The 17,029-nt window shown below is 44.5% G+C and overlaps 1 protein-coding gene across 1 annotated transcript in view; it reads right to left on the bottom strand.

The window, feature by feature from the left end:
* The window catches only part of HAO1 (hydroxyacid oxidase 1), a 47,480-nt gene extending 38,789 nt beyond the window's left edge, over window positions 1-8,691 (bottom strand). The window contains exon 1 of the mRNA XM_007064142.3: window positions 8,526-8,691. Within this exon, the coding sequence (XP_007064204.1) occupies window positions 8,526-8,662 (137 nt within the window). The 5' untranslated portion in view covers window positions 8,663-8,691. The remainder of the gene's footprint in view (window positions 1-8,525) is intronic.
* Between the last annotated feature and the right edge of the window lie 8,338 nt (window positions 8,692-17,029).

Below are 17,029 nucleotides of genomic sequence, written 5' to 3'. Positions count from 1 at the left end.
AGCCACAAGAGGGCGTGCATTAGTAGGTACTGGTGCATGTCTGGAGTGTATTGCGAGGCACAAGGAGGGAAGGCTGGGTGCTTTTGGCATGCAGTAACAAGACACACATCTGTATTTTGCCAATGCACATGCTGGGATGGCTGCTTGCTATTACATTGTGGCTCCTGAATTTTAACTAAAGAAAACTAATTAAAAACTGCCCAGCTAATTCTGTAGTATGGCTGAGTCCAGCCACCCGTGCTGCATGGGAGTCATGGATTCCCTTTGAAGCACCACTTCTGTTGTTATTCATAGGGTACCATCTAAATGCCCCAATGTGCTAGGCATTATAAAGCCATAGTAAGAGGGGGTCCCTACCCTGAGAAGCTTACAATCTAAGTAGACCCAACAAGTTTTATAGAGGGCAAACTGAGACACAGAGAGATGAAGTGACTTTTCCAGGTCTGCGGCAGAGCCAGGAATTAAACCCAGATTCCTTGCATTTCCATGCATTGTCTTACCCACGAGACCACCCTGCTTCTCCAGGAAAGCGCTCCTGGGGGAAGAGAAAAATGTTCCCTTCTCTTTCGTTCAAGTGATTGTACTCTGCAAGAGCTAAAGAAGTAGTGTATGATTTTAACTATGCTGGCATTCTTTGCGTTCTCGTACTGCATAGGAGCCCTAGTCATGGACCATGACCCCACGGTGCTAGGGGGTGTACAAACACAGAACAAAAAGATGGCTTCTGCCCCACAGAGTTTATAATCTATCCTATTTCTCGCCCATTACATTCACATAAGACATGGCCCTCAGCCTTGTGCCTAACAACCCACTAAATAAGGAATTACCACTCCCATCAAGACCTCCCCCTGGCCTATCTGATTGTTGTGTTTTGGTGAAGAATGGGTTGAGGGATGCAAGGAAGGGGACACTGCTTTCCCCCACCCCCTATCATCCTCTCCATTCCAGCACTTACAACTTAGAGTTTACAGAGACTTCCTATATGTAACCATAGGAACATTTTCTGTTCTGGCCTGAGATGACACTAGAAGATTGGTTTGAACTATGTGTTCTGGGTGGGAGGAGGGTAGCTCAGTGGTTTGAGCATTGGCCTGCTAAACCCAGGGGTGCGAGCTCAATCCTTGAGGGGGCCATTTAGGGATTTGGGGCAAAAATTGGGGATTGGTCCTGCTTTGAGCAGGGGGTTGGACTAGATGACCTCCTGAGGTCCCTTCCAATCCTGATATTCTATGATTCTATGATACTGCCACCAAATAACACTTACTTCTTGCCTTACTGCAACTGGTCTCCTCTGACACTCCAAGTCCACTTTCCCCAGCACTTATAAAGCAGGGATGGGCAAAACAGAGCAGAAAATGTAAATCCTTCTAAAACTTTTGCTCATTTTTTTGGGCAAACTTAAAATAAAACCTTATGGTTCGGGCAGTTTTTATGGTGGATTCTCTGTACCTTGAAGTCTTTAAATCACGAGTTGAGGACTTCAGTAAGTCAGCCAGAGGTTCGGGGTCTATTACAGGAGTGGGTGAGTGAGGTTCTGTGGCCTGCAATGTGCAGGAGGTCAGACTAGATTATCACAATAGTCCCTTCTGACCTTAAAGTCTATGAAAGGTTTGCCACACCCCACCCCATCTTCTACTTTCAGGTTTTGGCTGTGCTTTATTCTGTAAGGCTCAGATTCATAGGTGCTGGAACTAGGGGTGTTGGGGGTGGCTGTAGCATCCCTTGGCCTGAAGTGGTTTCCATTATATACATAGCTCACAGTTTAGTTCAATGGCTCTCAGCACCCCTACTATATGCATTGTTCCAGCACCCCTGCTCAGATCCCCATCTGGTGTAAATCAATGTGGCTCTTTTGAAGGACACCAGCTGAGGATCAAGCCGTGCGTGCCAAAATACCATAACTCCCGCAGTATTTCTGGCCAGGAACAGATGCAGAAGTACCCAAATCTCTCTTTAAAAAAAGCTGATTTTCATGAGATTTCCAGCCTAAATTTGCAGAATCAGGAGGCGTGGCTGTTTATAAACATCCACATTTTAGGAGAATAACCTCAGTTCCCAGCCCCTTGGACTTCTACTGTCACTATTACATGGCTCCTAAAAGTGAATATTCTTTGGTTTCCTTTTTTGATACTTCTCCCCTTTAAACGTTTTCACGGAGCAAGTTCTAGACCAGGGGTGGGCAAATGCCTGAGGGCCACAACGGGGAATAGAAATGGTATGGCAGGCCATGAATGCTCACAAAATTGGGGTTGGGGTGTGGGACGAGGTGAGGGCTCTGGCTGGGGGTGCGGGCTCCGGGGTGGGGCTAAGGATGAGAGGTTTGGGGTGCAGAAGGGTGCTCCATGCTGGGATTGAGGGGTTTGGAGCGGAGGAGAGGGATCAGGGCTGGGGCAGGGGGTTGGGGAGAGGTTCAGGGGTGCAGGCTCCGAGCGGCGCTTACCTCAAGTGGCTCCCAGAAGCAGTGGCATGTCCCATCTCTGGCTCCTAGGTGTGGAGCAGCCCGCGACCCTCCGAGCAGGGCCGTGCCGCGGCTTCCGGGAGCCACGTGGTGCGGCTCCCCAGCAGGAGCTCACGGGCCGACTTAAAACGGTTTGCAGGCTGGGTACGGCCTGTGGGCCGTTGTTTTCCCACGCCTCTTCTAGACAGATGGTGGACCAATGCTCATGTTTCAGCAGTGGTTTTACAAGGTCACCCATTCTTATGAAATAAAGAAAATGACACATTTGGTTCCTCCAGCCCTGGAACAATAGCATTTCCTGGACATATATTCAAGACCATGTATACTTTTTTTAATAATCTATTGAGCACCCCCCCCCCCGTTTCTTTTTTTCAAGTTAATATAGCCTGCACAACCATGTGCTGTGATCCGCGGTTCTAAACTGTCAGTCGTTGGGATGAGAAACCACCACGATACATCTCAGTGATACGGAAAGTAGCTTTTGTGATTTCAGTGGCTGTGATGGTCACTTGTAATAACAAACTATCATTCTGTAGTTGTTAAACTCATCTTATTGTTTTATCTTAACCAATGTGTTTGGATTAGAGTGGAGGGGAACTCCATTTAGAATAGCAAGGCTGGGGCATATAGGATTTCCTTTGATGAAACGGACTGTCTCTGAGCATGCATTGTTCTGTAGTGTGCTGGACAGGACAAGACCCAGATCTTCCCCCAGAAATGTGCGACTGGGAATTAGCAGGTGTGGGCCTGTATGTAATTAAGGAGTGACTGGTCAGAGCACTCACCTATTTAGCTGGGAGTGAATTTGCATGCTGAAGTCAGTGTGAGCAGGCCAAGAGGCACTCCAGGCCAGAGATTTTAGGGGACACAGCTGTTCAAACAGTCCAGATTGTACCCTGGGGACGGTCACAGTGGCTTGCTTCCAAAGTTGGTTTAAAAAAAAAAAAAAAAAAAAAAAAGAGGAGGGAGGAGGAATTTCTTTTCTCCCCCCCCCCCCTTATTTTTGACATTTGAATTCCATTGAAATTTCAAAACCTGAAAAATTTCAATCAGTTCTATATTTGGTTTATAAAAAGAGAAAAAAATTCACTGACATTTTCCCCTATTGGTTTTTAAATTTCAGTATTTTAAATGTCATTGAAATGTTTAAATATAATAAATTTTAACCAGCTCTCCTTTGTTCCCTCTAAGTCAGTGCTAATTAATGCCCCAGCTCTGTGCTGCCAGATAAACATATAGTGAAATCAAGCTTCTTATCCCAGGCAAATTCTAACTCATTCTGCTACCTTCCTTCCCTCTACAGCTCTGCACTTCCTGTCAGAAACTGTCACGGCTGGTGCTGTGCCCTGTTCAGCAGTTACCCAGAGGAAACGTATTAGATCTCACAGGCTGTTTTCAATTTAATCCGTTCATTTTTTTGCAAAGCACTTGGAGAGCCTTAGATGACAGACATCACACAAATGCAGCCAGCGTATCCTCATTAAAAACCTATAAACCTCTTGGGGAAAGACAGGTGGAAATTTCCATAGATTTATTCAAACAAGCCATGTAATAGTGGGTATGTCCACCCCCTTCTCTGGAGATCCCTCTGCAGTAGAAACAAGAAAATATTTCATTCACCCTTTGCTATCGATGGGGAGATAGCATGATGCACATGTTCAGAGTAGATTCGTTAGTCTCCCAGTGCAGTGCGACGGAATTCCAAAATGTGGAGACACAGTATAGGATTATCCTCCAGCAGCAGGCACTCAGCACTGAGAATTTACACCTGACAGGCTGAAGGAAGATGCTGACCAGAGTAAGTGAGCACAAGCCATAAATCACCCCCACTTCAAACATACCTCTTGAAGAGGGAGATGCCAAATGAGGTGACTTGCTGCTACTCAGGGAAGTACTTTGGCTTTCCAGAGGCAATGTTCCTCTTTGTTCCTTTGAACTTCTATCTAAAATACAAAACATTCCTGGCTTTTTTTTTTTTTAAACTGAATATAAATACCTGCTGGAACCTGACTGCATTCTCAATCTTCCCCAACAGATATGGCCAGTCACTTGAATTACCTTAATACCTAGCCACAAGGCAATGATCGTTTGCTGTGTCTTTGGTAAACAGTCGGTCGTTGTTCCATGTACGTGTTCCTGAGTGTAATGTCTCTTGTTCCAAATGCCTTTGGAAAGTCCATGGCAGAGTGTGTCACAACAGGTTATCAGAGATTTAGTCCCCTCCCCCTCCGCTCTTCATTTAAAATGCTGAAAGAAGAGATTTCAGATTGATTTCTTGAGTGCCATCAAGCCAAAGACACCCTGACCTTGTCCTAAAATCCATTCTCTGTTCATCCTGATTGGTAATTAGAAAACTTTAGGAGTGAATTTAATCACCAGGCAGCACAGCCTTGGAAGGACACAGTGTCGTGAGATAAAAACAAATGCAAGGTGAAAAAGGTCACGTTCTGTAGGGATGACGTGCTCGGACATCCCAAAATCCTCTCTGACCTTAAAAATCTCACCTTAACAACAATTACCACCCTGTTATCCCAGGGCTCTGAAGGAACAGTGAGCTACTGTTAGAAATAAAGTCCTGACATTGGAATGTGACCCCTGGTTCTTATTGCAATACAGACTCATGTTCCTGATCAGTGTTAACAATCACTTAAAAATCAAAGAATACAAGAAAGTTACTGTGACTAGCATAAGAACTGATCTCTGGTGGAAATTTATACTCTAGGTGAATTGATATGTCAAGAGCATCTGAAGTTACTCAAACTTCTCATTGACTAAAAGCGAAAACAAGCATTTTTTAATCCATTATATGTGCATGCCACGCCTCCAGAAGCATACATGGTCCAGACCAAATTACCTGTGTCACATCCCAAAGTAATCTCTCTCTTGCTAGTACATTCATTGATAACCATTCTAATCATTTGTCACTTAATGCAGCCATTGAGTTGACAAAAAAATAAACTGATCCAACAAAGTAATTCACATTTAAAGGCACCAAAACTATTTACTGCATGTACCTAAATAATTGCATCATGTACCAAATCAGCAACCTGTGCATTTCCCACACATTTTCCAAGTGCTGATTCGGTCTCAATTTTGTGCTGTTACTTTGCAGTTAAAAAAAACCTGAATTTTAAAGCCAATTGGTCCTGACTCCTTTGTCTTCAAGGTATAAGTGACATCTGTGCTTTTAGGGTAGGATTTTCAAAAGTATTGGCTTAATTCTGCCTCCATTGAAGGCGATGGGAGGTTTAGGGGTTTCATAAATAAAGTTCAATGTTAGTGAATCTTTGCAATACTAACTTTGTGAGCTGAAGAAGTAAGATTCCTTTCTCCCCCCCAGCCCGAGAACCCAATACTCCTGAGCCATAATCCAGCCACTGAACCACAAGACCATCCGTCCTTATTCAGCCTTGTGGCTGAAACATATTTGGCAGCCTTCTCCATAGGCCCTAAAACACAACGGGGCAGAACCTCTGCCGGTGTGAATGGTCAACGCTATGTAACAGGCACTCTTCAGAATCCTGCAGAAAAAACATCATTGCGGTGAAGCTCAGGTTGCAGACACTTATCCATGTTTCGAGTGCATGTTACCTTTCAAAAACATTAGAGTTTAAAAATACTTATACACACTAGAAATCCAGGAATGCAGTTAAGGTTGTACTTCTCAAACAAAGCACCCAAACTACATTAACTTTGTACCCTTAGAGATGCCAGATTACTACCTTTCCTGGTAGCTATGCATAGATAAGGGAATGGGAGTATCTCATGTTCTCAAGGTGCTCTATAAGTTCTAATAATTACACATACATTAGCACACAACCAGTGGAAAACTCTTTGATTTTACAGTGTCACAGGAGCAGGTAAGTAGCTGAGGATCACCTAAATGGAGAATGAGCATTCTAATAGAAAGGACTTTCTTAGCCTCACATATTAAGTATAATACGGCAGGATGGCCTAGTGACGAGAGCATTGGACTGTGACGCAGAAGATGTGAGTTCTATTCCCAGCTCTGCCACTGGCCTGCTGGGTGACCTTGGACAAGTCATTTCACCTTGCTGTGCCTCAGTTTCCCCAGCTGTAAAATGTGGATAAGGATTTCTACCCTCCTTTGTAAAGGAGCGTTTGAGTGTTGAATAGCACCATAATGGAGCCAGTTTTTCTTAGTATTAAACCACAACTGCTGTTTTGGATTTTTCCAATAATAATTCCCAACAGTAAAGACTCCTCCCTATAAAAAGTAACACTGAAAAAATATACTGGCCCTGCTTCCAGTCCCATTGACCTCAGTGGGAACACCCATTGTTAATGGAGTTTGCATTTCATCCTTTCTAAAAGCTGATATAATGGTATTTACTCATCCAAGGTTATTAATCCCATATAATGCAGAATATTTGTTACATATAAATAGGCCAATAAACACTTGCAAAGGAAAAAAATGAGCAGTTAATTGTGCGAGCCTTTTGGCTGAACATCCTAAGGGGACTTCCAATTAGTTGAAGACTAATTATTTTTAATAGAGATAAGCTATCTGCATTGTCCTGTGATGTAACAGGCAGGGTCACACCTGTTATGTCTTCCATAGGCATTAGTTATACTCTATATGTTGTAGTGATAACGGGGTGTCTTGTGCCCATCAAGGGACAAGATGTTAATGAAATCCTTGTTTCCTGTTATATTAAATGGCTAAGTGTGGTCCAAAAATTTCATGTTAAGTTAAGGCTGGTTTTCTTCTGTTATAACCACCACCATTAACATCTTTTTAACCTTTCATTAAAGATACAGAAAAAGGAAAAACAGTTTCAGCATTAGAAATACAAAATATTAAGAGTAAGGTTTTCATTTTAGCCATATCCCTTATTCTCTTATCCTTTAGCCGCACAGAGTTGTTTATTGGGAATGCCCCTCTTTGTCTGTCTTTTAGACGTATAAAAGATGGTAGTAACTGGCCTTTTTTGGAGAAAAGGTTAGTTTAGATAATCTGGTGCCATCATTGAAGTCTGATCCTGGTTTGTTTGTTTTTTTAAGACAAAACATGACAAACACACACTGAAAAGAGAACTGCAAAGATAGAAAAGCAGCTTTGGTCTCTGGTGTGTTTTTCAGACTCCTGAGCAGTGAAGGTAAGCCAACCGAATTTTCTAGCATAGACCAGGCCTGAGAGAGACCTCCACCCAACATAGTCTCTGACCACGCAACAGTAATGGCTGGCCTTTGTAGAGATGTCTAGCACGTAACCCAGCCACTCAGACTGTGCACTAGGTTTTGTGGTTTGCCCCTGGGGGCACCAATAGGGCACAGCTTTGATTCAGCTGCCTGGCAGGAATGCACATCAATCGTCATCTGAATAACTGAGTGGAGGAGCAGTGGTTCACTATTTTGAGATAAGATATAAATCCCCTTGAATTTCATCCTCGCAAAGAGAATCTGACGAAGGTTGAAACTGATCTAAAGATTGTTGCCTACTGCTGCTAGTACATTTGTCTGAGCCAATAAACATGAGTGTCAGTTACCCGGGGTTGCAAATTTGCTGGAGTGCAATCCTGTTTTGAAGTTTTCCCACATCTCTCATTAGCCCGCCGGAGGCTGAAACGTGGAGGCTGAAACATACCCTGATGGCAGATGTGTGAAGACGAGTGTAGAAATTAAAATCTCAATTAGCAGATTAAATACTGCTTACCCCAGGGGTGATCCAAAGCACACTGAAGTCAATAGGAGTCTTTCTACAGAGTGCAGTGGAAAATCGATCGGGCTCCCAGTAAGAGCTGGTCAAAAAAACACTGTCAAAAATATTTTCCATCTTTGGATGGAAAACTTTTTTTTTTTTTTTTTTTTTGTTATTAAATGGAAATTTTCAAGAAATTCCATGTTCACAAAAAGTGTTACTTAAAAACTAATTTATTTTCTCTTTTCAAAGAAAAAAGTCGATGGAAGTGAACAATTTTTCATTTGTTTTTTTATTTTTTTTTGGGGGGGGGGATTCTTGCTGGAAAAAAAATTATTTCCCAACCAGCTCCACTCCTAGTAAAGACTTTCAACGCATTAAAGAGTGACACTGTCTTTTTCCTACCTTGAAAATGCTGCTACGTTATCTGCTAATGTCTGTTGATTGTCTGCTCCTGACCGGTAATAGTCGTACACTGCTTTTGGAAGAACTCTCTTGGCGTATTGTTCAAAATCACCCACACAAACTGGTTTTCCAGACATTTTGCGGACGCCACAGGATAAGTCTCTTCTTACATCCCACTCTTTTTAAGCTCTATTTTTTGGCCTGTAAATAATTAATGTGTGACTTTTCCAAAGTTCAAGTATCTGAATCATTTGAATTGATTTTTTAAAATGTGCAAACAATCCTGGCACATCTGGACATTCTCTTTGGACTTTGCCATTCTGTTCTGATTCACAATTTGAGGTATGTGCCCAGTGTGTTCAGGGCAGATCCAGACTGTAAAAGGTCTACAACGTGGGGAAAAGGAAAAGCAAGAAATAAAAAATGAATAAATAAGCAAAATAAACATATTGGCACTCTACGGGTGCATGAATTAAAGCTTAACCTAGGCTAGTCCCTCGGGTCAGGGACTGTGTGTGTGTGCGCGCGTCTTGTTCAGTGCTCTAGACCTTGTCAGTGCTAAAGACTAAAAAATTCTGATCTAAGCAGTTTGCAAAACCAGCTCCAAATCCAGGTTCAAACACCCACAAACGTAGAGGGTTCTCAGATGTCTACAGGTAAGGCCCCTACTCGGGAGATCTGGCCTCAATGCCCAGTTCTACCACAGGTTTCAGAGTAGCAGCCATGTTAGTCTGTATTCGCAAAAAGAAAAGGAGGACTTGTTGCACCTTAGAGACTAACCAATTTATTTGAGCATAAGCTTTCATGAGCTACAGCTCACTTCATCGGATGCATTCAGTGGAAAATGCAGTGCGGAGATTTATATACACAGGGAACATGAAACAATGGGTGTTTATCATGCACACTGTAAGGAGAGTGATCACTTAAGATGAGCTATTACCAGCGGAAGGGGTGGAGAGGGAGAAAACCCTTTGTAGTGATAATCAAGGTGGGCCGTTTCCAGCAGTTAACAAGAACGTCTGAGGAACAGTGGGGTGGGGGGGAATAAACAAGGGGAAATAGTTTTACTTTGTGTATTGACTCCACTGAATGCACCCAATGAAGTGAGCTGTAGCTCACGAAAGCTTATGCTCAAATAAATTGGTTAGTCTCTAAGATGCCACAAGTCCTCCTTTTCTTTTTAGTTCTACCACAGACTCCTTGCCCCTGGGTAAGTGACTTTCTCCCTGTGGCTCAGTTCCCCCTTAGGAAGGATTATTATCCCATTTTACACTCTCCCACCCTGTCTTGTCCACTCAGACAGTAAGAGACAATACGTGCCCCAAAGTACTTACTGTGTGTTTGTACAGCACCAAGCACTGTAGAGTCCACTTCTGTAACATAAATAAATCCCACCTCTACTGATCACCCGTAACACGTAAAACTGGCCCCTCACTGCTTCATTGACCAACACCTAGATCAATGGTGCTGTGCTTCCTCTTTTCCCCTGCAGGGGGGGCTGTGAGCAGCGGAAGCCTCTGCCCATTCCACCGCTGCAGACACAAGCTCAGCGGGTGGGGGCCAGCCCTGTGAGAACCCCAGCGGGAAGAAGGTTGAATGCCCCAGCAAAAGGAGAGGTTGTTGAGGGGGTCAGAACAGTGAGTGGAGGGTTGCTGGGGGGGGGGGTTTGGGGGGGGGCGGGGGGGAGAGGGTGATCTTGGTTCTCTCACAAGCTCCCCTCCCCCACCCATCAACTCCTGGTGGTCTCTTCCCTCCCCCCACACCCAAACTCCATGCTCACCCACATTATTAAGACCTCACCAACCCCAGTTCGTTTGCCGGCCCGGCCCTTATCCTTAAATCTCTCTCCATACTGGGAGGAGCAGTGCATGATAGGACTAGTGGTTTCTATGGGTTGCAGTCTCAAAATAAAGATTAGGCAGGATTCTACTTTTAGCTTTTATGCATTTTAACAGATAACATTCGCATTTATTTTCGAACTGCACCTAAAGACATTGTCTACAAGTAATGATTTGCAAAGTCTTGTTGAAACTGTGCAATCAACTGAGATTTATGCCTTAGCTGGAAATAAAATGAACTCACCTAATAGCTGTTATTTATCCAAAACGTAATAACTGTAAAACAAGTCAAGATTTAGAAATTAAATCATAGTACTTTGACTATATGACATTAATTTCTTCTTACCAGCTTGCCAGAGAGAATTGTAACTCACAAGCACAATGTATCTTAACGTTTTCAAATTTCTTGCTCTGTGGGTGTCGGTTATTAATGATGCAGATGTTTTCCATTGCTGTTTGGGATAGAGGGAGAAATCTAGAATTGAATTAAAATCTTATCCTTCCAAGTCATAGGATGAGGTACAGTAGAACTTTGAAGGTTACCTACAAGCTCTGTAGGTCATATTTGGGTCACCACAGGTCAACATAGGGCCTGATTTCTCACCGCATGACTGCACTATTGAAGTGACACCAGCTTCGAACTGGAGTAACGTGCTGATGAACCAGGCTGCAGTATCTACTTGTGATGTGCTATCCAATCAGGAATGGCACGTAATCAAAAAACAAAGCCAGCCACCCAGTCCCCTGGCCATTTGCATTGTAGAGTGGCTTTATATTTTTTTAATGAGGCTGCAAAGTAAACAAACAAACAAAAACTGAATCACAATACTTCCTAGTACACTGTAATGTGATACAGACTCTGTTTTTTAAACCAGTGCCTTTGTCTTGTTTTAAAGGTACATCGTTTTTTTATGGATACGCTGTCCAGAGTATAACATCCAACAATGAGTGAGAAAAACAATTCAGCAGGGATTTTCTAACATCTTTTAAGAAACACCTTAGGGATCGGAACAGGATGGGTAGTGCTGACCATACGGTCAGTCTTGGGAAACATTTAAAGAAAGCTACAGCACTTAGAGAGAAAGCTGTAAGTCTCTAATTGCTTTTCCCATATGAAAGGAAGATTAGTCTAAGAGACTTACGAGAGAGAGGTTTATGCTTCTTATGGGTATTCATCTGTTGAGAACTTTCATGAGAGGAATTACTGGAGATGAATATTAACGTAGGTGTAATTATACCAGGAGATATTTTATCTAAGGAATGCAGGTCACACATCCATGTCAATTTCCAGCAAAATCCAGAATGGTTTAATTGACATCTCTCGCCCCTCATGATACAAAATTGGAGCTGTATCCTACCTTTTTTATTTCAAAAGCATACAGCCTATGCTAAACAGGCTATCTATCCCAATGCACACCAGAGAACAAATACTGTGTGATAGCCAGGCATTTTAATACATGCAGCTGCATTCAAAGGTACTTTGTATGTCACTTTATAATCTTGATAATTTGCCCCAAAACTGGTGAAGATAGCTTAGCTGCTCCACTCTTCTCAAGCTGTTCATGCCACCTCCCTCACCCACTACGTCTTTTCATTAGTCACCCTCACATAAACGAGACTGCCTTTATGTCACTAAGTAGTTATTTGGTGCACAAGCCAATGCTTCCTCTCCCATACTATGGGACACAAACTCACCACACACACAAAACAGGGAAGAATGCTCAGTCCAGACTGGCTAAGAAGGTAAACCTAGGACCAAATTCTGGCTGCTCTGTGCACAGAGCCATATGCCAGAAAATCCTCAAGGAAAAGGAGAGACATTCCACCTCAGTTTTAACCCCCCTCCCAAAGCATTCCACAGCTGTCCCATGACAGGCGACCAGGGAAGGACACTCCTGGTGGGAGCCTCAGTATAAGAAAACGTGGTCCACACGTTCGTATGTATAGGCCACCCTGACCCAGCAATGGGGACTATGAACACCCCTCAAACAGATCATTCATGTTCCTGGCAGAGATAAGGTGGGTAAGGAAGGCTAGTGGGTAGGGCTGGGTCATTACTGGCCACAATTCAGTAGCACATTGCTATTTCAAAGGTTGCATTTGCAATATCCATGCATTTCCATTATGGAGCTACTTACGCGATAGGCCGGAATTTGTCCCATGTTTTTGATGTAGATGTAATCTATATATCTTTGTGTACATCCTCTGATTATAGATGAACATTCAGCAAGCAGAAAAGGATGGCTACATTATTTCATGTTCATTTTCACAGCAAATAATTCACTCTGTACTGTGAAAAGATACGCCATAATCCCAGCAAATTGCCTTGGAGGTGGAATGAAATGCTTTTCAAAAAATGTACTAAATGTATAATCACCCTTGGTGCTCCTTCCGTCTCCCCAGCAGCCCTGCTTTCACTGATGTAGGTGTTAGAGATGTCACTCACACCAGCCTACAGAGCATGTCTCGAGGCACCACTGTTTAAACACGCCCTCTTCCCCAAACAGCAATGCTGTAATGATGTCAGGCGCAGAAGGCATCAAGCACCTGTGCCCTGTGGCTGTAAGGAACTGGCTTAGAAGAAGGGGTCCAACTAATTTCAGAAGGAGTTTGATATATTGTGAATGTTGGACAGCGCATTCATGCTACCACACACGAATGCCATAGACATGCTTCTGAATAGCATAGTTAGGGGCTACCAGGCTGGGATGGAGATAGGATGGGATGAGCAGCTTTTTCAGTGACATCACCACCTAGCTTAGGGTGGCAGTACACCTCTACACTTAGGGGCTCGCGTTATGTCTTGTGTTGGGAAGGCAGCAGGCGATATCATACATCGGTGTCCCAGATGCCATGGGCAGCTCGGGACTGATCCGTATCTGATTGTCATGTACCCCATCAGGATGGGTCTGCTTCATCTACTGGGAGCAACCCAAGACCATCAAGTAGAGGGTGGGGCAGCTCAAGCCAGTGAGGCAGGATACATTTATGTTGCCCAGCAAAGGTGCTTTGAGCTTTCTGCATTGGCTGTGAACACGTTATCCCATCCGGCTTCTCAGCACATGAGAACAGGGGGGTTGTGAGTCTGCCCATCCACACTCCTTATTCTTAAGCAGCGCAGCTGTCCTCTTAGGCTACAGATGAGATGTATAAGGTGTGTGGTTACTGCTACCTCATCATTTTTGACCCGGGGGAACCTCCAAATTTATTACAGATTTATAATACAAATACAAATAAATACAAATAAATATAATACAAATTTATTACATCAAAAACTGGTTGTCTGACTATAGGTCTGATCATTTGGCCTCTTGCAGGTACAGCCCGGTGCACTGAACAGCCTCCTCGCTGCATCGGACAAGATATATACGCTAGCTCTGACACGGCTTCCTTGCAAGTAATTGGCTCCTGTATTTTAACGAACCTATGCACTTGCTGTCCTGCAGGATGAACGTCTCCTTCTGTCTGCTTAATGAGACCTCCTCAGTCTGAGCTGTCACCTTCGGGAAAGGCAATGGCATTTTGAGGCTCAGCAAAGAGCTCGCTGGAATGACTAGGGCAAAGATGGCTGATAAAAGTCAAAGAGCAATCCAGCTGAAACATTCAGATGTAATTGGAGGGGTCGAAAGGGGATAGAAATCAAGGCAATGTTAACATCCTATTCTGCAGCTACCACTGCTTCTCATTTGTTCCCCTGGCAGACACTGGAGAGTTACCATGGTAGTGACACAGCTGTGAAAGATTAGCCAGGCTGTCCACAGAACGCTGCCCTTTCCCAGGATTAAAGAGACAGTGAAGACAGAAATCATGTGTTCTTTTAAAAAAAATTATCATCCTTGTTTCAAGCACCTTCAGTGATTAAAATGGAGAGGCTGTTCTATTCAGGTTCTTACCGAGGGCTCTTGATCACTGAATCAGAGTGATATTAACGCTAGGTTTCCCTATTTATGCTCTTTGTTTACTTTTCACTCACCTTGGCTATGAAGTCAGACAGGCCTCGTTCCTTTAGAGCATAAAATGCTTTCACAACAGTATAGTAGCTGAGTTATTGCCGACCACTTTTTGGCAGAAGCTGAGCTTTCCTTTTTCAAGGCTGAAGTCGTATCGAGCCAGGTCCTCTGCAAAGCTGGCCTCCCAAAGTAAGGTCTGATCCATGCAGCCAAGCAGCTGAGTTTGGCAGTGGCTCTTAACCTTGGGAGTGGCCAAATTAGGCTAGAGCATGGTTTAGTTCAGCCCGTGTGGATGGGGTGAGGCACCAAATTGGGCACACTAATGATAGCACCCGCTGGAAGGGGGGGAACAGGGTCAGGAAATGTTGGGAGGTTCACATCAGAGTCCTCGTCTAAGCAGCCACTTGGGGCTGCAGGCTCTGCAGGGGGTGTAGCTGCCCCGCCCCACAGATCTTGGGGCTCCTCAGGGAACCCCCAGTCCTGCAGAGAGTTAACACCTCTGTGCTACTCCCCAGACTCTTCCTGAGTAGCCGGGCTCCCTGAAGAGCCCTCGTGTCAGAAGGCAGCTATCCTGTGATTACACAATCCCCACCCGCCAACTCTCACAGCCTTCCTCTGATCAGCCTTTAGTGTGGGGGCAGATGTATGCTAGGATGGGCCCAACCACAGAAAGGTTCCTACTGCTCCCACCCTTGTCAGAGTGCCAGGCAAGTCCATTTTTAAAAAGGAAGTCTAGCAAAGGGAGAGGCAGCGCTCTGTATTAGGGACAGTATGGCCCAGCACTTCTGGAAAGATAGGACCAATTGGCCCTTTGTTTAATGAAGCGAATCAAAGAGGACAAGTTCTACAGGCAATCCTGTGAGCACGAGTCAGAGTCAGAGAAGGGTGTTCTTTGAGAGTTCTCTTGCTTGTTCTCAGATGAACGATCATCCACGCTTAAAGTGTAATTATCCTCTGATATTTTGGTCGAGTGCCTCTCTAGGGCCCCATCAGAATGCCTTGCAAACGTTAAAGAATCTATGCTCAAAAGCACGGCAAGGCAGATAGGTGTGATTATCCCCATTTTACAACTGGGCAGCTGATACATGGAGGTTAAGAGACTTGCCCAGGGTCACACAGTGAGACCGCACAGCCAGAGCTACATTTCAATCAGAAAGACATATCTCCTTTTATTTACACAGCTACACATATCTCAAGTCTGGCCTGGCCTGGCCAGGCCCTTAATAACATTGGCTACGGTATATATCCTCCCTTCCATGCCTATCTAGACAAATCACTTTCCTGTGTGGATCTTTCTTCTGCCAGACTAACAGTGACAAGGCCTGGGGCCAAAAATCCTTCCCCAGTGGTGGCCATAGTCGCAAACTGAAATTTAAGATATCAACAGAGAGGTGAGGAACTGACACACCAATTTTACCTTCCCCTGTGGCAACCTGTGAGTTGAGGGCAGGTGCGCAGTGCCGGGTTGACAGTGGTGGGGAAAAGGGTGGCTTCCTGGCCAGGCAGAGCGAATGGTGGATGATAGCAGGGGGAAGCTGAGGGGCTCTGAAGAGAGACCATTCAGCCGCACAGGGTCAGAAGGACGGTGACCTCTACCTGGAGATCAGATGGTGGAGTGGTAAGTGCAGGAAAGGGGCTTCTGGCAGAATCTGCAGGACTCTGTCATGAAGACATGGGGGTATTACAAAAAGGGAACGTAACATTCTCTCCTCCTTCTTAACCAGGGTGATTTAGAAAGAAGCTCTATCCATCTCAGGTGTAGGTTTTGCGCTCCCATTACAATAGAGCGATTTGGTCCTGGGAAGCTCTTGTGACATGTCAGGGCACAAGCCTTGTCAAACTGAAACACGCAGTCAGAGCACAGGTTCCCCAGACCGCGCCATTTCACCTGCTGGTTTGCAAGAGGAACAGCCTTTTGGGATTCTCAGCCAGCGCCTGCCTCAGTCTGTGCATTCTCCACCTCCCTCACCCCAGGCCAACTGATAGGGCTCTGTGGGCCTCTGGAGATCAAGTCTGTGCACCATCATTTGAGAACCTCTGGCCTACAGCTTTAGCATCCTTCTAGACACCAATAAAAGAGTGCGAGAACAGGCTTCATTCTCCATGAAAACAGCCCAGTTTGTTCGCTCACCTTGAACGGCTTGCACCACTCCCACGCTCCAGCTATATTCACTGCATGAACTCTGAGGAGATACTCCACATTGGGTGTTAGATTCCGCAGTTCAACAGAGTTCTCGCTATCTGGAAGAACCATGGGCTGAGCTTCTCAATGGCCATATCTGTACTGTTGGTGTCTACTTCCTGCACCACCAGCTGGTAAAAACTCACCTGCTGCCCGTTGAATGGGGCCATCCAGCAGAGTCCACATGAGCTTTCTTAGACCTGTGGATCTGCAGAAGTCATCCGCAGACTAGAGAATGGGGAGAGGTTGTTATCTTTAGAGCAAACAGCAGAAATGGCCATGCTGACATACACAAGTAGCCTGCTGTTCTGTGACCACAAATGCCCCGAGCCACCACTGTTATCTAGAGCCATATCCTCAAAGATATTTAATGCCTAACTCCCCTTGATTTCAATGGGAGTTAGGTGCCTAAATACTTTGAGGATCTTGGCCCTAGTGACTAATGAATTGCACTTTCAGGTAGGAGGTTGAGGGTACATACTTTACATACGCTGCGGTGTGTGTACTAGCATTTGTGAGTAAGTGAACTGTGCG

The sequence above is a fragment of the Chelonia mydas genome, chromosome 3, assembly GCF_015237465.2.
Source record: "Chelonia mydas isolate rCheMyd1 chromosome 3, rCheMyd1.pri.v2, whole genome shotgun sequence".
Classification (NCBI taxonomy): Eukaryota; Metazoa; Chordata; order Testudines; family Cheloniidae; genus Chelonia; species Chelonia mydas.
This window is presented reverse-complemented; position numbering and strand designations above follow the sequence as displayed.